The sequence below is a fragment of the Aptenodytes patagonicus genome, chromosome 6, assembly GCF_965638725.1.
Source record: "Aptenodytes patagonicus chromosome 6, bAptPat1.pri.cur, whole genome shotgun sequence".
Classification (NCBI taxonomy): Eukaryota; Metazoa; Chordata; class Aves; order Sphenisciformes; family Spheniscidae; genus Aptenodytes; species Aptenodytes patagonicus.
The window spans coordinates 44,872,140-44,894,216 of record NC_134954.1 but is presented as its reverse complement, the minus strand read 5'-3'; the positions used below and the strand labels follow the sequence as shown (position 1 = coordinate 44,894,216).

The 22,077-nt window shown below is 44.5% G+C and overlaps 2 protein-coding genes across 6 annotated transcripts; one reads left to right on the top strand and one right to left on the bottom strand.

Moving 5' to 3' along the window:
• The first annotated feature begins 1,131 nt into the window (after nt 1-1,131).
• On the top strand, nt 1,132-7,996 carry CLK1 (CDC like kinase 1). Of its 3 annotated transcripts, XM_076342334.1 has the most exons (13): nt 1,813-1,979; nt 2,504-2,661; nt 2,805-3,000; nt 4,108-4,198; nt 4,633-4,699; nt 5,635-5,751; nt 5,887-6,053; nt 6,130-6,224; nt 6,311-6,440; nt 6,588-6,670; nt 7,253-7,332; nt 7,578-7,668; nt 7,762-7,996. In XM_076342334.1, exons 1-13 carry the CDS (start codon nt 1,968-1,970, stop codon nt 7,972-7,974), a joined length of 1,500 nt encoding a protein of 499 aa, XP_076198449.1. In that variant the 5' UTR covers nt 1,813-1,967; the 3' UTR covers nt 7,975-7,996. The 3 variants fall into 3 exon arrangements, with proteins under 3 accessions (XP_076198448.1, XP_076198446.1, XP_076198449.1); XM_076342333.1 differs by lacking the exon at nt 1,813-1,979 and adding an exon at nt 1,132-1,292 and having other exon boundaries at nt 7,578-7,996; XM_076342331.1 differs by having other exon boundaries at nt 1,811-1,979; nt 7,578-7,996.
• A 327-nt stretch (nt 7,997-8,323) lies between these two features.
• On the bottom strand, nt 8,324-19,315 carry BZW1 (basic leucine zipper and W2 domains 1). Of its 3 annotated transcripts, none has more exons than XM_076342335.1 (12): nt 19,208-19,315; nt 18,433-18,506; nt 16,094-16,270; nt 13,572-13,666; nt 13,259-13,324; nt 12,839-12,974; nt 12,143-12,252; nt 11,853-12,023; nt 11,355-11,501; nt 10,893-11,031; nt 9,878-10,000; nt 8,324-9,614 (listed from the first exon to the last, which is right to left on the bottom strand). In XM_076342335.1, the coding sequence occupies exons 2-12, from the start codon at nt 18,494-18,496 to the stop codon at nt 9,583-9,585; spliced, it is 1,260 nt and encodes a 419-aa protein (XP_076198450.1). In that variant the 5' UTR covers nt 18,497-18,506; nt 19,208-19,315; the 3' UTR covers nt 8,324-9,582. The 3 variants fall into 3 exon arrangements, with proteins under 3 accessions (XP_076198450.1, XP_076198451.1, XP_076198452.1); XM_076342336.1 differs by having other exon boundaries at nt 19,212-19,313; XM_076342337.1 differs by lacking the exons at nt 18,433-18,506; nt 19,208-19,315 and having other exon boundaries at nt 13,661-13,666; nt 16,094-16,260.
• Between the last annotated feature and the right edge of the window lie 2,762 nt (nt 19,316-22,077).

Below are 22,077 nucleotides of genomic sequence, written 5' to 3'. Positions count from 1 at the left end.
GCAGCAAGGCACAGGGTGGTGAGAGGGGTGGCTGTGACTTAAACCGCCATGTGTGCTGTAGTAGTGAGCAGCAGAGGAAGCAAGGGTTAGTTTTGTGGGAGGATTTTGTGGTTTGTTTTTTTTTTATTCTGTGGGTATAGAAGGCTGATCTGTACACTTACTTGAAGAGTTTCATTTAGTTTTTGTTTCACAGTGGGTATTTATGTTCTGTCCAGACTCAAAAACATGACTAAAAGCTAGTAAAAGATACCATAAGACATCAAAAAAAAAAAGGCATTCAACTATTCGGAAATGTTTTTAATGCCAATGATTTACAAAGTCATCTTTAATTTGTTAGTCATACGTGGTCCTTTTAACTTCTGTTGATTTAAGGCTGACTGGGTACATGCCTTGAGAGCCTCTAACAATTTGGCTAGGGAGGTACAGAGACAATAACAGGCTTTATCACCAAGGGTGAAAAATGATGATTTAGCAATTCAGAGTCTCACAAAAAAAACCCCAGTCTTCTGGCAGTCATTCTTAAATGAGGGTTAGAAATTTTTTTCTTTTTTTTTTTCAGTATAATGTTCCTTGTGTTCCAAAGTTCTTGGCAGGAAAATGGTTGAAGGTTTTGCATAGTTGGTTTACTTAAGTAGAACGACTTTAGCTGAATTACCTCATGAGGCATACGGGGTTACCATAAAATGTGACTGGGTGAAATGCACCTGTATCAGTCCGAGTAGCAGAACTGGGGGAGTAAAGGGCTGTCATCATGCAGTGAGGTGAGGAGACAGCACCACTCTCGGGGGCGGTACCAGCAGCCCGGGCGCTGTGGGACGGCGGTGCCCGCTCAGTCTGGTCCAGCCCCGCTGAGGGCTGACGGCGGTACCCAGGGTGGCCGGAGGAAGGGGGCCAGTATCCTTAAACGCTCTGGGAAAGGCAGACCGACTTACAGGGCCACCTCACCGCCGTGCACGCTGCACCGGTGGCCTGTTCCTGCACAGAACAGACACGGGGAGACCCCCACAGACCGCGGCGGCGGCGCTGCCCGGGAGCCGCCCGGAGCTCCCCGCAAACTGTGGGGCGCGGGCGGGGGAGCGGGGCGTCGCGGGGCAGCCCCGCCCCGTCCGCTTTGTGACGCCGCGGGTGTGCCTCTCTGACGCGCCGCCGCACTCCAGAAAGTTCCTGGCAACGCCATTTTGTAGCGGGTTGCGGGTTGAGGGTCGGCAGTTGCGGCGTTGAGCCCAGTCGTGGCGGGAGAGAGAAAGAGCGGCGGCTCCCGGAGAGAGCGGCGGCACTCCCGAGCCGCGGAGGTGGGGGCGACGGGGGTGTGCGCTGCGTGCTCGCTGCGGCCCTGTGCCGCCGGGCGGCGAGGGAGAGCTGGAGGGCAGCGTTAGGCGCTGGGCCGGGCCGCCGCCGAGGGGAAGGCGGGGCGGAGGGAAGGGCGCCGCTGTGGTGCGGGGGGAGGAGGTTGTCTCCTGCCGTGGGGGAGGGCGGCCGGTGGCTCGGCTCGTCCCCGCCGGAGCGGGCGGGTCGGGTGGCCGGGGCGCCCCTGTGCCCCCGCCTCCGTGCGGCCGCCATGTTCTCTGTCCGCGCCTTGTTTTGTGCGGAGAGAAAATGGCTTCGGTCGCTGTAGCGGGACAGGCCGGAGCCCTTTCCCGTGCCCCTGCTCGGGGTCGAGAACGGAGCCTCTTGCCGGAGCAGGGATTTGGTGGGATGCGGACCCCGTGTCGTCCGGCGTGGGGCTGGGCCCGACCCAGCGCCCCGCGTCCTTGCGTTAGTGCGCTGGGTGTGCGTGGGGGGCGCGGGGCGCCCCGTCCCCCTCCCTTGGAAAGGGACATGGCCACGCACCGCCCAACCGCCGTGTCTCGGCGCCGTGAGCACCCGCGTCCCGCGTTGTGGCATCGCTGTTGCTGCGAAGCCCGGACGTGTCGGCCTGAGACGCAGCTTGTGAGCTAGAATCGATTTACGATTGGAAATCGAAATAAATGACCTGTGTAGTGAGTTACTTATCTTTTTGAACTAAATAACTAGGACATAACCTAAGTTTTGTTGTCATTTTGACTTAGTATTAGGAGTTTTTCGGGAATCTATGGAAAGAAGCATGGCAAAAGTTTATGACAAGTTCCTTGAAGTCTTTAAAAGCACGCTGGGCCATATTTGTATGCCCTTTTTAAGTACACGAAAGCCTTCGTTTTTCCTAGCATATGCACCATTGCGTGCCTGAGCAGCTTTGCAGAAATAACGTGCACAGTATGTGTTTAGTGTCTGAGCTGTGATACTTCTTTTTAAAATCTTTTGTAAGAAATGTTACTGGTTTATGTTCCTCTATCAAAAATGGTTAATTTGAAAAAGCTCTTGAATTAAAAAATAATGTGGAAGAAAGAGCAGAGAAAAAATGAAAATTGGGTAGTTGAGGAAAAATACAGTCTTGATTATAGTGTTAATTTGATAATTCATGGCTTTGAAAATGAATTGTTTGTCTATGGGATGTAATTCAAAGGGCAAAATATCTTTGTTACAGATGCGGCATTCCAGGCGAACTACTTATCCTGACTGGGATAAAAAAGAAAGTCTGGATCGCAGAAGATGCGACAGTGCTAATAAGAGAAAGAGGAGATTGTTAAGTGGTGCACAGGAGAACAAGCAGTGCAAACATGATCTTTCTAAACTTCCTGACAGGTAAATAACTTTTTGACTTCTGATATCAGCAAGCATCTGTTTTAAGATTTTATTATTTTTATAAATCTCATGATCTTAAAAAGCTGTCTTGACAGGGGTACTAGAACTATGTTAATTAAGTTTATTTGATCCTTTGTTTGTAGTACCTGTTCAGAAACCAAATCTGTAAATGAACGAGACCATCATGAACGACGCTATGTTGAAGAATACAGAAATGAGTACAATCAAGGATGTGATGCTGGGCATCACAGTAGCAAATCATCAGGTCATAGTGGGACGAGTAGTTACAAAAGGAAATACAAGACACATCACACTACCTGTCATCATCATCATTCACAGGTGGTGTGACCAATTTCAATTTAGGATTTTTTTATTTTAAGAAGATAGATTCTCATCTGGGCAGTAGTAATTGAGTGTGGGGGTTTGGGGAATTCTGTCAATAATATTAATAATTTATTCCTTTAGCAAGTATTAGTAGATTATTCTTTTTGCTAGGATTTTATTTCCTTCAGTGAAAATGTATAGTTTGTAGGTATGCTTGTGATACCACAGAACATTGTCTTGCTATTTGTTCATTAATTTGCTCAAATATATCCAATGAACAAATAATGAACAACCATCAATTGGAGTACTTGAAATACAGGCATCGCTTTCATGCCTTCAGAATTTTTATTATGACAAGCATTTATTTCAGCCCTACTCGAAAATCCAAGCACAAGCTTTTAAACTTGCCTTTGACTAAGTATCACTGAAATAGCAAGGAGATAATGTCAGATTTCTACTTTTTTAAAAATTAATTTAGTAAGATGTTTTAAGTATCGCTGAAAAATCTGTAGAATCAGATATGTATGATGTCTGCCCACTAGCAGGGCAGTTTTTCTGATCTTTGTTATGTATTTAACTCTTAAAAAAGCTGAAGATAGGATTTATAATTCAAGATCTTCAGCTGAGACAGCCTAAAGTAAATGTATATGCTATTTATGATTTAAAAAAAAATAAATTCTTATCAAATATTCAGACCAGTGATTTAATCTCGATTACTTAAGATGGGTATTTTAATTTGGCCACAAGGCTATTTTAAGTATCTATATATAAGATAATTATTAAGTCCTTTTGCTTTAAAAAAAAATATGGGCACTGAAATCCTAAAGTAAAATTCAGTGAACCAATCTTTTAAAAGAAAAACAATTGTGTTGTAATTTTTTGTTGCCTTGCCACTTTGAGTATCTCATCTGAAAATCTGTTCCTTGCCATGTTTTTCTCCTGTAACATAAACTATGTGCCCTGTGAATTTCCGGGGACTGAATTTGAAATTGCTCCTGCCAACCGTTTGTGGCCTGGCGTGTATCTGAATGCCTGAATATCTCCCTGCTGAATGAATTTCGTATTCTGACCTGAATTCACTCGGGTTTATTGATTGGCTGGACGATCTTGGTGCCGTTCCAGAAGAGTCATCGAAGGAAAAGATCCAGGAGTGTAGAGGATGATGAGGAGGGTCACCTGATCTGTCAGAGTGGAGACGTACTAAGTGCAAGATGTATAGAATATTTTTCAAAATTTATTAACTTTTCAGATAGAATAAGTTCTTTTAGCGTAAGATGTGAGGGGGCTTTGGAAGTCTTTCCTTTCTGTCTTGACTTTTTTTTTGTTTGGGGGTGGGGATTGTTATTCTTTTTCTGTAGAACTTTAAATATGTTTCTTTTTTCTTTTTCCCTTCCCCCCCCCCCCCCCAAAATAGTAAATGAAGTTAATGAACCTACTAGAATGAGATCCCTGTAAATGTGCCTTGATGAGAGTTGTCCAATAACATCTCTCAAACTAGATATTTACAATTTAAAGAAGCACAGTCTAGAATAATCTTCAGTGATAGTACTTAGTCTTTCTGTTTGTTTTATTTTTGTTTGTTTGCTTGCTTTTGTAATAGCTGAGTAACTTCCTAACTTCTGTGACTGAGAGTTCTTTTCTTTATAGATGAGATTGTTGCTACTTTGGGTGAAGGTGCTTTTGGAAAAGTAGTGGAATGCATTGATCACAAAGCGTAAGTTTTTCATTAAATACATGTAATTTTTCTCACTGATGCTATCACAGTGTGGTTCGTGAAGTGCTTTCTGGTTGTGTCAGGTTTTATCTTTCCTTCCTCACGTGCTACTCTGTGTATTTCTTTAAGGCTGCCGCAGTTCCCAAACATAAATTTGTGTTAGGACATCATGCTAAAACCAGCACCTAGACATGAGGGTTGTGCAGGACTGCTGGATGAGGCAATGGGTGGGTCTTCTGCAGGCGCACCCCAGCCTGCTGGAGGTCAAGGGCTGATGGGGGGAGGTGGCCTAGAGAACGTGGGGTGAAGCTGCACCCCCCAGACTGGGCAGTCCCGGGGCCTGTACCACCCCCGGTCTGTAGAATGAGCAAGGTCTCTGACATCACGTAGCTTACCTTAAAGTATCATCTGTGATGACGCAATGCCATTTGGGTTCTAGCAGTGAGTATATTATAAATCAAGAATGTATTTTGTGTTTGATCACAGTTTTGCTCTGTGCAATAGTAGGCAACTAGATTGTCTTTCTAGTCACTGTAGAAGGCATTGACACCTCAGTTACATTTTTACGACCTACACGACTGAAGGCGGCTTGTCATTTTTGACTGACAGTCGTGCTAGGCTGTGAGATGTGCAAGTTTCTCCAATATTAGCCCAGCATACATAAATATGAAGGGGAGGTAAATGGGGCTTGTAACCTTTAAGAAAAATACCTATCGGTAAAAGGTATCGAGTATGTTTTCAAAATTTAAAGATTAAATTTTAGTTGTGTTTGTGCATAGATGAATCTTGGTTATATTAAGTCAGTACGTACTTAAAAAAAGACCTTTTCTGATGAGGTTCCCATTGTTACAAACGATGTATGTGGTGGTAATTACTGAATATTCTTAGTTAAAACTACTTGTCTTTCTAATTGCTGTTAAAACCCGTCTTTTCAGGGAAGACAGACATGTAGCTGTGAAAATAGTAAAAAATGTTGATAGGTACTCCGAAGCAGCTCGTGCAGAAATACAAGTACTGGAACATTTAAATGCATCGGATCCCAGCAGTACATAGTAAGTTTCCAAAGCCGGCTGTACTGTGTTTTGGTTTTAAGATTTCTGTGATGTCACTTTCTGTAACATATGACATACGTATCTGAGCATTATACAACTTCCTGTTACAATTCGTGTATTTTCGTGCTTTTGCAGTCGCTGTGTCCAGATGTTCGAATGGTTTGAGTACCATGGACACGTCTGCATTGTTTTTGAGCTACTGGGGCTCAGCACCTATGACTTCATTAAAGAGAACGGCTTTCTGCCATTTAGGATGAACCACATTAGACAGATGGCATATCAGATCTGCAAATCTGTGAACTGTATGTATGTTTCTTTTTTGCTTTATTTGTTAAATTTTCTGCATGGAATTTGCTAACCATATTTGTTATCTTGCAGTTTTACATTTGAACAAGTTGACACATACAGATCTGAAACCGGAAAATATTTTATTTGTGACGTCTGACTATGTAGAAGAATACAACCCCAAACTGGTAAACTGCTGTCCTCTTCCCCCCCTCCCCCTCAGCCATCCTCTGGGTTTATTTGGTCACTTCCATCCCATTGTGTTTCATTTCAGAAATGTGACGAACGCACACTGAAAAATCCAGACATCAAAGTCGTGGACTTTGGAAGCGCAACATACGATGATGAGTACCATAGCACTTTGGTGTCTACAAGACATTACAGAGCTCCTGAAGTTATCCTAGGTCAGTAGAAGTCTGTTAGGCTGCTCTGTTGCATAAGATTTTTTGGTATGCTATTGAACGGTGCCACAGGAGTGTTTCGTATCTTGCTTGAGCTGTTGAACTGTGTGCAGCCTGGTATAAACATGAACTTTCTGCGTCTTTTCGCAGCACTGGGATGGTCACAACCATGTGATGTTTGGAGCATAGGATGTATTCTCATAGAATACTACCTTGGATTCACAGTATTTCCGGTAGGTAACTATGAACCTCAAAATCATGCAGCACGTGTAACGCTCCCCAATGTGGTGAAAATGTGCTACAGCAAGGTGGGGACTAAGGGGAATGGTCTGTGCAAGAAATTAAGCTGCATTTCTCTATAATGCCAAGTTGAAGAGACCAGAAGATACAGTCACAAAGGAACTTTTTCAGCAGCAGATTTCTACAAGTTGCTTTCAATAAACGTTTTGGCAGCAGCTTGTTAGGAAGGATGACCCTGTTAACATTTGTAATTTACAAGCCATACTAACAACAGATGTAGCTTCATCTATCACCATCAGCAAATACTACTCAAATACCTGAACTCCGTCATCTTGACAGTATTGCTGAAACTTGAAATTTATGAACAAAGGAAAAAAGGCAGGGGTCAAGGGGAAAAAAAATCCAGTAGATTGTAATTTATTTCAGGAAACAGATGACTACAGCCTCTGTACAGCCTTAATCTGAAACTGATTATTGGTTGCAGGGTACAGTCAAAAATGAAGTAAGGTCAGTGTGTGGTTCTTGGTAACTTCCTCTAACAATGAACAAAAATGTCTATCTTGATTTCCCTCCAGACCCATGACAGCAAAGAACACCTGGCAATGATGGAGCGAATACTGGGGCCTTTGCCAAATCACATGATAAAGAAGACCAGGTAACTGCATTTTTCTGTACCTGGACTGCTGTAGTTTAAATATTGTCAGATTTGGTTTAATAGCAAATTTTTTAAAAAAGTTTAATAAACTCAGATTCATCCTTTTGCTCTATTTAACAAGCTGGCCACTCTTGTGGAATACTTGCCAGATCAGTTCCCAAGTTGTGAACAAACATGCTGATAAACTTCTAGTGAAGGGACAAAATAGAATCTTTGAATAACAAACTGTGGTCTGTTTGTTTAAGGAAACGCAAATATTTCCGTCATGACCGGCTGGACTGGGATGAACACAGTTCTGCCGGTAGATATGTCTCGAGGCGCTGTAAGCCACTGAAGGTAAGACAACAGAGGGGAAATGCTTTTGGGGAGAGGAGTTTCAAGTGCAATGGTAAGATTACAAAAACATGTTTTGTTGTCAACTTCATGAAGGAATTCATGACCTGCCACGATTCTGACCACGAGAACCTCTTTGACCTCATTCAAAAGATGTTGGAGTATGACCCAGCCAAGCGCATTACTCTTGAAGCGGCACTGAAACATCCTTTCTTCTTCCCATTGAAACGGGAAAAAAGGGCGCTGTCTCCTATAGCTGAGCAGGCTGACATGGATGTCAATCCACCAAAGAAACATAAAAAATGTTAAATATTTATTGTGTACAGTTACTTTGTAAATGCCTTATTTTGTATTATGACTTTTTGGATACTGAAGTTTTAATCCAGCTGCTGGCATAAAACTTATTTAAGGAAAAGATACTAACAAACCTGCTTGCGTTTCCTCAGTAAGTAAAAGTCTCAGGACAGTTGCACTTTCAACATGTGGAAAAGAGCACCCTCTACTCCATAAAACAGGCCTCCCAACAGCACAGACGTATTATTTTAATTATGTTTTATTCAACTGTCACTAGAATAGCAAAAGACCTAGGACTGATTTTTACCCTTTAGCATGACTGATGCTTCCTTTCTGGGTAAGAGAACAGAGACAGCCCTTGACATTAAGTGTAAGGATGGCCTTTATTTGTTTAAAAAAAAAGTTACAAAGTAAGGAAGATCACTGTAGTAGCGAACAGATTGCACTGTGATCACATTTTTCTTTTTTAAATTTTAGTAGGTGTACTCTGGTTACCAGTATTTCAGTTAATGCTCATTATTAGCTTACAACAGCATAGACTTCACTCTTTTACCAAATCTTTCTTGGATTATGAGCTGTCCTGAGAATTTCCATTAAGAATTCAAAGTTTGGGAAGCAGATAAGCCGTTTGGTTTAACATGTCAACTGCCAGCATAAAATAATCTCTCAACTTCATGGGGAGGGGGTAGAGTTTTGTCTGCCTTGCCTTCCAGCAGTCGTGCATTTACAGAGCAGCACAAGCAAGCTGCCCCCCCGACCCAGCCCTGTTAGCAACATAGGCCAGGGCTCCAGAAAGCTGTTGGGCAGCTGTATGTGGAACACTCTCTCTTCCATGAGAGAAGTGGCAAGACTTCCCCCAGAACTGATGCCTAGCTGCAAGGCAGCCTCGCAGCCCCTCCGGCTTTGCTGCCCCTCGGGAACACAGGCCCCCAGCAGTGGCAGCCAGCAGGCTCAGAGATGCTGCTCTTCATACCCACCATGGTTACTGTTCACCAGAACAGCTTCTCTCCAGCAGGACACTGAGCTCCCAGAAGCGGGGCAGCCACCTCACCCAGCAGTCAGAATAGAGGATTGCTTTATGCTGGAAGTATAGTAAAGAGATGACAAAGTCCTTGGGGAGATGGACAGCCACCTATGAATGTGGTTATTTGGAGCAAGTGGTACAGATTGAGGTGCCACACCGAGTTACCACACGAGCCATGGCCTCTTCACTTCGGAGGCTTTTTACAGTTTAATTTGCAAACAGAACTGCCATAAATCTCATTCACCATATCATGTCTGCTCAAATATAGATAGAAAACCCAAGGGGTAAAATGGATTTTGTTGTGGAAGGCCTTAAATTACATTATTACAGTAGAAAATACAGGAGGTAGAATATAACTGAAAGGACAATGCAGGTTAGAAGTCAAATCTATAATAGCTCCTGTAAGCTACTTAAAACATGGTTTTAAAAACTAAACCCAGTATTTCAATAACTATAGAAAACAGTTAAAATAAATTGCCATGAGAGCCCTTATATCATGCTTGATACAGGGAGGTAGGATGTAAGAATCGGAAGGACACATGAGACATGACACTTATCTACAGCTCCTGTTTGCTTTACTGAGGACAGAGATTCACAGGTCAGTCACCCTCTTCAGCTTCAGACTCCGACTCTGGAACAGAGAGACCTTATCAACAGGCTGCCAGCAGGTCAGCCCTGCCCCCCCCCCAGGTTCAGCCGCTGCCCTGCATCCCACACAACAGCTGCTATTGGATCCACATGGATTTCACTGGCAAGCTTTTCTAGCCAGTACTGGAGGGCACACCTAGTCTCAGAGGGGCAATTAACCTTGTGTCTTCCCCCCCCCCCCAAGCATTATTGCACTAAGGTTCCCAAAATGAACAAGCTCAACTTGTGAGCTAAGCTGCTGGTTACCTTCTTCAGCATTCTTGAGCCATTCAACAAACTTTTTCATTTGCTCCAGAAAAACACTCTTTCCTTTTGCAAGATGCGCATCTTTATACCACTTCAGGATGGGTTCTTCACTCAGAACTTCAGCTGTAAGATGTGCAAGAGCAGTATTAACACGACAAGCCACTGAATACCAGCTATGAGGACCCCTGACGGGCAGCCTTTGCCTCCTCCCCTAGAAGCATCACAATACATCCTCCCTCCCTGGGCATGGCTGGACATACCTGCACTAGGAGTGCCTCCTATTTTAAAATCCTGAGAACCATGCATTTCAGATTGGCTGCTGGGGGTTTCCTGAGCACCGCATCTAGGAGCTACGCTTTCACTCCCACTAACAGCCTTGAGTGTTTCATAGCTATTTGAGATGACACACTCTAAGGAAAGCGTCAGTCAACTGCTAAGAACAGATGCAAATTCTTTAAAGCCCAAAGTACACCACAGGAAGTGTTTGGTTTTTGAATTTTACAAGTACAGTATAATCTTAACAAGTTTCCTTATGTTCCTGTGGTGTTTCCACAGGTAGACAGCATGTTTTTCAGTAACGCCTTTTAACAGCCGTTTAACAGAGAGCCTACAGTACCCCAGAACACCTTGGTGGTCTCAATCTCTGGTTGTTCACAGTCAGTGTTCAGAGAACTAAGAATACGCTATCGTGTATCTTTCCCTAACTTAAAAGGGCCAGAGACTTAAAATCTAAATTTAGCTTTGATCTACCACAACTCTTAAGTAGACAGGCAGCATCCTTGTCTAGAGGAGTACTTCCCCATGCGCCAAGGACAGCCGCATCCACCTTTGCGTTTCACTGCTCCATCTTTGCAAACAGAAGGTAGAAAATTCTTCAGCTCGTGAAGTGCAATGTTGTAGCACTGATCTTCCCTAAAGGTCTTATCAGGACTGAAGCGTTTTGCAAATAAAGGCTTTAAAAAAAGCCAACCAAACAGAAAATCACCCCCCAAAACCACAACCCCACAGAAGTTACCTTTATAGAAGAGCACCACTATTTTCTGGAAGGCCTTCATGAAGTGAATGTTGTCATAACAATACTCCTGAATCTTCAACAGAAGAGTCAGCTCTGACTGACCTTGGGTAGTAAAGGCAGCAAGTAGAGGGCTGTATTGCTGTAACAGGAACGACAAATTGGCACACACAGAGCACTTCACATGTATCGCCTGACTAGACTGGTTTCACGCAGTTTCCATCAGCCACTGCTTAGAAATTTGCAACCCCGCCCCACCCCAGAGTGCTTCTGCAAGGTCATACTGCTTTTGCCTCAGTAACTCGGACTACAATACCACAGTTACAAGGGGAAGAATTCCCTGTCTAATGCTGTCTCTGCATTAGGGGGGTTGTAGGTTTTAACTCATTTAAAAGGGAGCTGGAGACAGAGGGAAGCCCAAGCCCTACCCAGCGGGTGCAGAAGTCCATACTTAAGTCACAGTACCTTCAAGTGCTTAATGGCTTGCTCTGCTACCAGCTCCTCCTTTTTGTTCCATTCCACCGTGCTCATTACACTGGACCAGATTATGGCTACCACAGTCTGTTCCGAGATGTTGTTTTTCTTCATCTCCTCCTTCACGTACAGGATTATCTGTCAGTTAGAGCAGAAGAGTCAGCACACGGGCCACATGTGACACTAAGCTAAATTAAAACTTCTGTTCTAAAGGTGACCTAGAAGCCTTCAGAACCACAAACAACCCCCTTGGTCATACAGCAGGATTCAGGACATTAAGGAAAGACTACAAAGCTAATACCAAAACACCCTGTTCCTAATTTTAATTCTTAGTGAGAGCTAGGTGTTTAAGTTCAGTATTTAATTAGGCATGTATCTTCAGATTAGTATTAGATGCTATTGTATTTCAGGTAATTTGAGCTAAGTTCCTACAGAAAAAAGAAAGAAAATAAAAAAGCACCTACGCCTTGTCTACAGACAAATACTTACATCCTTGAACGGATCTCCCCGTGACATCTGCTCCTGAAGTTCCTTCTGCAGCTCTTTCCGAGCTCCTATGGTTTGCTGGTTCCGAACATACTCGGAAAGTTCTTTTAGTCCTGCTTCAGTGAAGTACTTGGAGAAGTGTTCAACACTTTGTTTGTTGGCTGGAAAGAGTTCCTGAAAACAAAGTTTACAACAACTCTTTCACAAAAGAAATGCGTGTTGAGTACTTTGCTGGTAAATGCCATTTACTAAACTGGCTTAAGTAGTAAATCAGTAATTTCAGTGGTACTCACCATCAGCCTGTTATCCATGTTTACTTTACGAAGACTGACAGCCACTGCATTAATATCTTTCTCATTTATCCATGATTTGAACAGCTTGACTGCAAAAGCTGCAGAAACACCTGTGCAACAGGAATAGCATTATTATTGTTGAAATTCAAAACAAAGGGAATCATAAGGCCTGAGAGTACAGGGCACCTAGTTCATCAGACCCCTGCTCAAAGCAGCAGCAGCTGTGCCCAGAGGCAGCCCTAGCACAGTCTGCAGTACCTCTGCCTGAGGATACTGCAGCTTCTGGCACGTTGGACTTTTCTCACCACTCAGCATCATGAAGGCTTCCCTGTACTTAACTCAGCTCTCCCTGCTGCAATTTAGTAAGGAGCCTAAAGACATGACACACCTGCATCCTGAAAGGTCCCTCTCCAAAATACAGTACTGCCTTGCTGGGCAACACTAATGACACCAGCCCCCAGTGTCACGCAGGGAAGTCCTACACACAAGCTTTCTGAAAAGACTAGTCTTCTCAAGTCTTAGCTGCCTTGCAACCTGGAAGGTCTTGCATGTCTACCTTTGCTAATCCTGTAGTAAATCTATCACCAGATGAAACTAGTGAGCTGCAAGGGTGTACTGTTGTCACAATTTCCACCTGCTTGTCATGGTTCTGTCCCCCACCATCCTTCCCTAAAGTAGGAGTTGGGCAACACTTACCTTCTTTAACCAAGTTCTCATTGTAAAGACTGTTGAGAATTGATGCATTAAGCGTCCCATTGGCTAGCAGAATACCTGTCAACATGGCCAGTTTGTTCCGCTCAGACTCTGAGAACCCTTTCAGGAACAGCAGCAACTGCAAGAGGAAGTAAGAAGAGTTGCCATAAAACTACCATCTCTCACTAAAGTTTGGCTACTGCCTCCATGTTAGACACTTTTGCTTCAATCAAGCTATTCAGCTAGCAGAAGCACTAGTTCACTGGTAGTCTTCTCCACTAGTCATACAAGCTAGCTGTTCTTCTATTAACAACTTAGGTGTTCTATCTTAATAATCCATTGTATGATGTAACTTCTGTATAGAGTGATTAGCTAGCAGAATTTGAAGGTTTATTTGTCTGCTGATAAGGACCTACTCCATACCTTTTTGACTTCATCTTCAAAGCCTTTCTCCAGGTACTTGTAACGCCTGATTAGCTTGTTAAAAACCTAAAAAGATACAGAGTGTATTATTTTTTGCTCTGAGCTATCATTTAATTAGAATGAAAAAAATCAAGTTCAGTAAAGTTGGTCTGAACTCTTTAGAGCACTTTTAGCTTGGAACAGTGCTACTCTACCTCTTCTAGTAAGCTTCTTAAAGCCATGCATTATTTTTACCTAAACTTCCAACTACACAAACATTTAATTTTTGACCACTAAACAGTTTAAGTTAGATTGTACTCATTTCAGAACTAACCTGAGCAAATGCTTGCATGGTTTCTAGGTCTTCCTGTGCTGCAAATACACAGACGTTTGTGCGTGTCATGTCATCTGCCAGGGTACCACCTGGGGCTAAAGAAGGGTTTCAGCATTAGTGGAATTACTCCCCAGTGACAGTACCAAATAGTCTCCACAGTATGAATTCCAATACCCATAACATGCAACGCATTGTCCTTTCATGGTGAACTGAATGACTGCATCACTGAAGACCCCCCTACATTTCCATCTGCTCCACTGCTGTAGTGGAACTTTAAAATCAGTAGCTTAGATGTGAACTTTTAAATATTCTGACTCCCTACTGCTAACTGGATTGGCAACACATCTTGTTTACATATGGGTAAGTTAACAACATATGGATAAGTTAACGTGACCATACGAGCTCCTCTTCCCTTAAAGGAAGCCACTGAAGCTGCTTAATCCTAGCAAGTGCCTTTTTAGTGTCTGCTGCAATAGTGCTTCTTTGTAAGTGTCTTTTAAATAACAAACTAAGTCACAACAGGAGATGAAACACACAGAGATGCACGTTCAAAATGCAGCGCCCCAGAGATGAGCTTGAAACTTCAGTCTTGAAAGGCACTTCAGCTTTTTAGCTGCTAATTAGAAGATGCTTTTTCACCATTCCTCTTCAGTTTAATACGTGCATTTGCTGGTAGCCAGGCTGCTTCACTAACTAGGGTGAATTCAAGTCACCAACTCCAGTGCCAGAATACCTCATCACCGATTTCTACGCCATCCTACATATAAGGGAGATCGTTTTTGTTACGTATTAGTCAGAAACATGACCTAAAGATGGAGATAGCATTAGTGGTAAGAATATTAAAAGGTGTAAGGTAACAGGATGCCAGTTTGTATTCTGGCCTTGTCTGACTAAAGATCAAGTCAAGTAAACTACTAGTCAAGTAGACTATAGAGAGGGAGTTGAGTAAAGGACCCCTACATCACCATTAATGCAGCAATGCATTTTTCCCTTCTCTCTCAGCCTCATTCCCAGAAGGAACGCTTCCTAGCACAGTATGCACTGGTTAAGACTCTTGAATGTAAACCCACAGACTGTAATAATTTGTACATTAACAATTTCAAGCAGCGATGCTCCACATGGCAGACAAGTTTACTTACTCATGCTCCCAGCTCTTGTAACATCAGCAAAAGAGCCTCATACCAAAAGGAACATCACAGTAACTTCAGTCTACATAACACTGTTCCAATACACAGCTTTGAGATAAGCGGGCATGCTTAATGAAGTTAATGATTCTATGATTAATGAAATTAAACCATTTTGAAAGCCATGCTTTTCAGCATTTGTTTGAGCAAGTCACCTGACATTTTACAGTATCAGTGTGAAGACCACCTGAACACGCAACAGATGCATCCTCCCTAACTAGCCACCCCCACTGCAGAACTGCCATCCACAGTCTGACTGTGGCCCAGAATCAGGTATTTCCTCTCCTCCCCCTATGCATTTAAGTAATTTGAATTCTATTTCTGTTACATTACAGAAAATCTTCTGCAACCGCCAAATTTCTCATTTAAATCCTTCCCCCCAACTACTGCATAACAAATGCTAAAATCTGAGACAAACCTTTTCCAGTCTAGGCAGACAACATAAAGGGTCCTCTTCACAGCCTGTATTTTAAATGGTTGCCTGCCATCTGAACGCCTTCTCATTAAACAGTATTTAGTCAAGTAGGAAATGTAAAGTCTAAATCTAGAAGTACCACTTTTTTTTTTTTTTTAACTACTTTTCAACCTCATTTAGCTTCATCTACTTCTTACCTGGTTGGTAAGCATCTGTTCTGCTCTTTGCTCTCTACATACAGTGTGCACATGAGTTTACAAGATCTTTCGTCATCACATTTCACTTCCTCAGTTCCCTGTGTTTTCTGCTGACTTGACCACCCTCTCATTTCTCACTCCCTGACATCTGCTAGAGCCCATGACCTCGCTATTGCCAACAACAAGCGATTTGTAATAGCATTTCCAAAAGTAGGCACATCAGATTCTTCTCTAAACAATATTACTTTCCAAAATAACAGGGCAGGGTGCACAAAGCACACAATCATGTCAGAATCCTTCAGGACAACTCTGCTGGTCTTGCAACCACAGACCACACACCTCAAACAAGCATTCATCCATCTCACATCAGCAAAAGGGAACTTGACTACAGAGTCAAGATCCACTCCTGGTTAAAAAAAAAAATCCAATATATTTTCCTTTAAGTCAAGTTTGTACAGTCTACACTTTGAAGAATGCAAACTCACTCAAGCAAAAGTGCAGTAGGGTATAGACAGTATTTCTACAGTAATCTGATTGCTCAGTTAGTCACCAAGATGGTCAGATAGTTTACCACAGATAATTTAAACCCTGTTCTATACACTCAATTTAAACCCTGTTCTATACACTCAATGGGCTCTTTAGCAGAGTTTTCACGCTGAAAGAAAACTGAGCTTTTGTAGAGTCAAGTGAACAAAGGCTGACAGCAGCCCAATCAAAGGGACTTACCCAGCATTCCACCAGCCACCAGGATGTCAAAAAGCGTTTCTGCATAGCGGCGATAGTCAAGTTTTGCACCAGAAGCATCAAGAAACTTTGCTACTGCCTCCAAGTCAGTGCCAGTTTCGGTTAAACCTTGAATAATACAGTCCTGGAACTGAGTAGGGTCAAACCTCTCTTTTTCATCTGTAAAGACAAATCATTGAAGTGCAATTGCCACACACAGCTGTTTGGCTTTTAAAGTTTGTCATTTTAATCTTATTAAAAAAACAACGAACCAAAACTAAACTTGCATGGGCAAACCTGAAGTTAAACAGAACTGAGATCATTCCAGTCTTCCAAGACAACTGGTATTAACTAGCACAAATAGTGACTTAACAGTGTAGCTTAAAATTAATTTCAATGGTCAACACAGCAATAAAAAGTTTTACTGCTTTCACTCCCCTGTTCAGTCAAGGCTGGGGGAAAGGCTATCAAAAGCTAAAACATTCCTTAGTTACCTCTAATTGAATTCTTACACTACTTTTACTAAGAACAACAGTTGTTCGCGATGATCATTAGTTGGCTCTAATAAAGCTTATCTGACTTCTCCATTGATTCTTATACCCCTGTTCACATTAGATCACTCTTTCCCTCCAAAAAGAGAGGCTCAGCTACATGCTGGAAGGCAATTCTTAATATGTGCCCCTACAATTTTGTATATTTGACTCCATTACTCATGTTCCATTTCAGCCCTCCAGGACTCTCGCCGTTTTGGACAAAATATTCTGACTGAAAAGCTGCATACCATTATCATGTTAGAGCCAACTGACAGTACTTGCTTTTTGGCTATGAACCCCCCCTCTTAATATGGAGTTAAATGAGTCTGAAGCAATTGTTTTTCCTCAAGTGCCTGGGAGAAATGTAGAAATCTGAGCTAACTTCTTAAACAAACGTGAAATGATGGACTACAATTGCAGATCTATTTAGCATCCTTTGCTGTTGTTAAAGCAGAACACATGCTTCTTCACATCTGAGATACATCAGTTGATCATAGCCTTGTTTTCACTATGGGTAGGGCACAGTTAATATGCAACAAGTCCACCCATGTAACTAAAAGAAAGCCTTAAATGGAAGAGGTCTTCAGCTTTACTCATCTCAATTTGTCCTTAGATTATGCAAACCATGAGAGGAAAAGCTTCCAAAGAAGAACTCAGCTGCAAATCTTACTTTGAGTGCTGTCTGTAACAGCTTAGCCAGTTTTGTTAGCATCTGTTAGCAACCCTTCTGTAAGGGGCATACTAGTGTCCTTACATTCAATGCAAGTATCAACACGTTGGTAACAGTTGGGTGGAAGTCTGGAAACATTGGATCAGTTATTTTCCAGGACAGATCCATGAAGCCCATCGTTACTGCAGAGTTGCTTGGAAGCCAAACTACGGTTAAATGCTTAAAAAGAGACAAAACCCCAGAATGCTAGCATTTCATCTGCCGGACAGACTAAATCCAACTCTCTCACTTCAACAGTTTCTCAAGGTACTTTCACTTTAACATGAAAATAGGTTCTGTAAGTCAACGTGTACTTCTGTACAACTTAATTACTATTTCAGTATGTACAGCATCCTTAGCATTGTCAATTTGAGCTGCAACACTGCTAGTATATTAATAAAACAGTATTAAACAGAAACTCTAAGAGCTGTCCCCACTTCCTCTTTAAGAAAACACTACCAAAATACTAAATTACTCATCACACTTCTTCAGTCATCAACTCTTCTTACAGGAGTAATCGTGCACATACAGAGATATCCACTTGCAATCCCATACTTTGGGGTGCTTTTTGTTTGTTTGGGGGGTGGGGGGTTTTGTTGTGTTTTCATTTTTGTTTTTTTTTTAAAAATTTAAATCAGGTATTCTTATAGCATCAAGGGGACAATGCAACTTTTATCCAGCAGCTAACACTGAAATTCCTACTAGGTTAGATGCTCCTTAGACGTTTGTATTAACCTGCAACAAGCCTGTGCTGGAGTTCCCCTGTAACTGAAGGGTACTAGATACTTCTTTATCAGGCTAAACACACTCAGTACAGTTCTAGAATGCCTGTCTCTTAAACCAAGGTTATCATAGTAAATTCAGCTACAATTCTTACTGCCAGATATTTTTTATTAGTGCAGAGAACATTCTAGCACCCAGAGTTAGCCTCAAGACTTTGTATTTAGCGTGGTCTCATTTAAAAGATTTACGAGAAGAGCATAAAGGCATTACTTCGTTTATTGACAGAAACCGACTTTTTACTGGGGGCTCTCTACACAGGGCCCCACGCACAGCACCGACAGCAGGTACTGACAGTACGCGCCTTGCAGCTAGCTTACCTCTTTTTCTAGTTTTAAAACGCTGGCCCGATAGCGTCGGCTTCTGCGGCTTTTGATTATTCATAAAAGACACCCTGCAAGGAAGCAGAAACACACCTCAGAACGCTGAAGGCGGAGCCTGCCCGCCTCGCCGGCCCCCGGGAGCTCGGCGGCCGTCCTGCGCGCCCCGCTGGCGGAGGCCGCCCCGCCAGCTCCCCGCGCCGCTCCCAGCCCGGCCTCCCCCTCTCGGCGGCCGCTCCCAGCCCGCCCTGCCCGGCACTGCGCCGAGCTGGGCCGTGACGGCGGCGGCGCCGCCTGACCCCGCGCCGCGGCCACACGCGACCGCGCCGCTCCCCCTTCCCTTCCCCTCCCCGGCCTCCATTTTCCCTGCGGCACGGGGCCGCTAGCGGGGAGGCGCCGGCCCCCGCCCCAGCTACCCGGCACGCACCGGGCCTCCCCAGGCGGAGGCGGCGGCAGGGCGTTGGCGAGGGCTGCGCGGAGCCGAGGGCTGCGCGGAGCCGGGGCCTGCGCGGTGCCCGCTGCGGCGGCGCCCCTCACCCGCGGCGCCTCTCACCCCCGCCGCACAGCGCGGAGGTGGCGGCTTTGTTACCGCCGCGCTCCGGTGCCCGTGCAGGGGAAGATGGAGAGCGAGCCCCTCCCGCCTCCACCCGAGTGCGGAGCGACCGTTACGGCCTAGCCTCGCCTGGCGGCAGCCGGCTCCATCCAGCCGCGCCGCCCACCGCCTCCCCCCGGCAGCGCACAGCGGCCGCCCCCCCGCCCAGGCCCGTCTCCTCACCGACTTTAAGGCAGAGAGAAAACGCCCGAGCGGCCCGGAGCGGAGACGGGCACGAGCAGCAGCGGGGAGCGACGGTGGCGGCAGCGAAAGCTCTCCGAGCGGAACCAACGCGAGAGGAAGAGGGGAGGGCGGCGCTCACGCCCCGCCCGGGACGGACCATCCCGCTCCGCCAGAGAGGACGGAGGGAAAAGGGCCAGGGAAGGGGGCCGGGTTTCCCCGGGGCCACCGGCTCCCAGCCGTCGACCCTGCGCTGCGGACCCGCCGGCATCTGACGGTCCTCTGCCCGGGGCGCTCCCCCTTTGCCGCGAGCGGGGGTGCCCGTCTGATCCCCCTCCCCGGGAGTGAGCGCGTCCGGCCCCCCACGCCCTCGTGATTTACCGTCACACGCAAGTAGTGGCTTGGTGCCCCCCCCGCGCCGGCGGTCCGCGTGGATCAGTCCTTCGCGGGGAGCGCGGCGCCCCCTGGCCGCAGAGAGGCGCCGCCCGAGGGAGCGGCCCCGCCGCATCCCCCCGGTTGGGGCGGGCCCGCGGGGACGGCTGCCCTCTGGCCTGGTTTGCTCTCCGCGGAGAGCGGCCCGCGGAGCAGAGGCAGACAAGAAGTGCCGAGGGCAGGACCGGGTCCTGCTTTGCGTCGGGTTTTGCCAGCCCGCTGTGTGCGGGGGGGAGCTGCGGACTGCTCACAGCAGAGAAAGGTCTACAGTGAGCAGGGCCCGCTCCCCTCTGGAAAGACATTATCGGGCTCTGAACGTAACCGCTCACTGTACTCGACCAGATCCCCACCCGGTTCCCTCCTCGGGGCTCTGGTTCAGCCCTTCCTGGGAAGTGTCCCAACAGCAGGTAAGTGCAAACAAGATCACGGAACAGAGGCTGCTCCGGAAGAGGAAGGAGTTTCCACAAAACTGTCATAAAACAGACCACTAGACCAACATCGCTCGCACAGCCGCTTGCCCAGCAGAGAGGGGAGCAGCTGTCTGAGCGATGCGCGCTCCCTGTGCCTGCCATCAGAGATGAAGCAGTTCGACAATAAGCTTCAACAGTCAAAGTGCTGTTTATTTGCCTGCAAAATGTGCGAAGGCTGATGCTTGCCAGCATTGTGACAGTTACATTTCATAAATTTGAGTGCAATAACACTCGGTCCGTTTCCCAAGCTGCTCGGAAAAAAACACAATTTGGTTTTGTCTTTTCCGAGGTAGTCATTCAATATTCAATAGCATATTGATTGGATGTGCAAAAACGGGAAGCCTGTGCGATCAGGCAAACAGCAGTAAGTAGAACAACTAATAGGGTATCAGCATATTCTTTCAGATGCTAAGGAAGACAACCTCAGAAGTACCCAGGGTGAAAACTGGGCCCCGTCAACATGAAAGGGAGTTTTGCTATTGACTTCAAGATTTTAAGATTTCAGTCCAAATCTTAGAATTATTTGTTCAGTGGAAACATGGCTTTTGAAGGGGAAAATATCGATCAATGTATTATATTCTTTCCCGTTCATCTGATTATTTACCAAGAGCTGTAAAGCTTCCTGCCAAAGTAAATTGACTGTGTTTTAGAGGGTCTGATGTCTTAATTGATTAAGCTTAGAAAAATCAGACTCGTAAAACAGCTTTACACAAAGCTTATATCAAGTCGTATTTCTTGTTCATTTAAATATAGAGTAACTGGCAGAAAATCTGCTAGCCCAGACCCTATTCTCACTTTCAAATGGATTAGATATTCCTGTTTCATACAATTCACTTGATGTGTGTATCAGAGGGATCAGAAACATTAGTTATTACTGTGTTAAATTTATATCCAGAATGTCTGTTCTTTATTAGCATCTCGATCAGCGTTCATGTTAGGTGCTGTACAAATATAGACACAATATATGTATAAAGAACACTATTCCAAAAGGCACATTTGACATTTCTTTCATTTGTGCATTCCTCCAAATAAACCTGGTTTCCAGTAACTATCAGAGCTTCTGTGTGTTTACTAGGTCTCTTTTTTTTTTTATGCGGGGAAATCATAAAAGCTCATAAGGCTTTACAATTTTAATCTCACACCTTTGTCAATACCATATCTGCTGCACTATTAGGTCCTAGATTTGCTATTACCATTGTAATAATTTCTTCTTTCCTCAGATCCTGATGATAACATCACCTTATAAAGACTTCATGTATTCTAGTCTATACAGGCAGAATTATCACTTAAAAGCTACTTACATCTGACATAGAACAAGATTCCTTCGTTCCTGAAGTGCAGGCCTTCTCTACTGCAGTTAAAACACAGTTTCTTTCACTAGCAATTATAATAACGGGTCTCATCCTATCATCAGACTGTAGAGCAGTCTGTCTATTAGCAGGCAGCATAAATAAACCCAGCATGTTAGCATAGGTCCTCTAAGTACTGTTGATGCTGAGTACAAAGGAATATTGAAGAGACATACGGTTCTCTTTACTGGACATAATGTAGCCAAGCTTGACGTACTCTGTGAATAGATAAGCTAAACATTCAGTAGGGGTATACTCTGTGAATAGATAAGCTAAACATTCAGTAGGACAGAAGACCTTGAAACCTTGTAGATAAGGAAGTGATGCTGAAGACAGCTAGTTTGTGAAGGTAAAATTGTGCAAACCGAGCCAAAGAACAAACTGTGCATGCGCAAGAACTGAGTTCAACTAGCAGTCACGGTGAGGAAGACTATCGACGACCACCAGAGGACCCTGAAAGACCACCAATGGACATAAGAGCGCATGCGTTAAAGACTTTTACATATGTTAATGAAATAACATGAATATGTTAATCATGTCTCGGGAATCTAATGAATATGTATATTCTGATTGTACTTAACTCCTATAGTTGAGCAGCTCGGCGCGCACATTAGGTGGAGTG

Coding starts and splice junctions, on each gene's coding strand:
- CLK1 (XM_076342331.1), top strand. Junction 3,001..4,107: donor GTCATCATCATCATTCACAG/GTGGTGTGACCA, acceptor GTGCCGTTCCAG/AAGAGTCATCGAAGGAAAAG. Junction 6,225..6,310: donor AAGAATACAACCCCAAACTG/GTAAACTGCTGT, acceptor GTTTCATTTCAG/AAATGTGACGAACGCACACT.
- BZW1 (XM_076342335.1), bottom strand. CDS start 18,496: ATGAATAATCAAAAGCCGCAGAAGCCGACGCTATCGGGCCAGCGTTTT. Junction 16,271..18,432: donor TTTTAAAACTAGAAAAAGAG/GTAAGCTAGCTG, acceptor TTGTCTTTACAG/ATGAAAAAGAGAGGTTTGAC. Junction 11,502..11,852: donor GGGGAGATCCGTTCAAGGAT/GTAAGTATTTGT, acceptor TCTAACTGACAG/ATAATCCTGTACGTGAAGGA.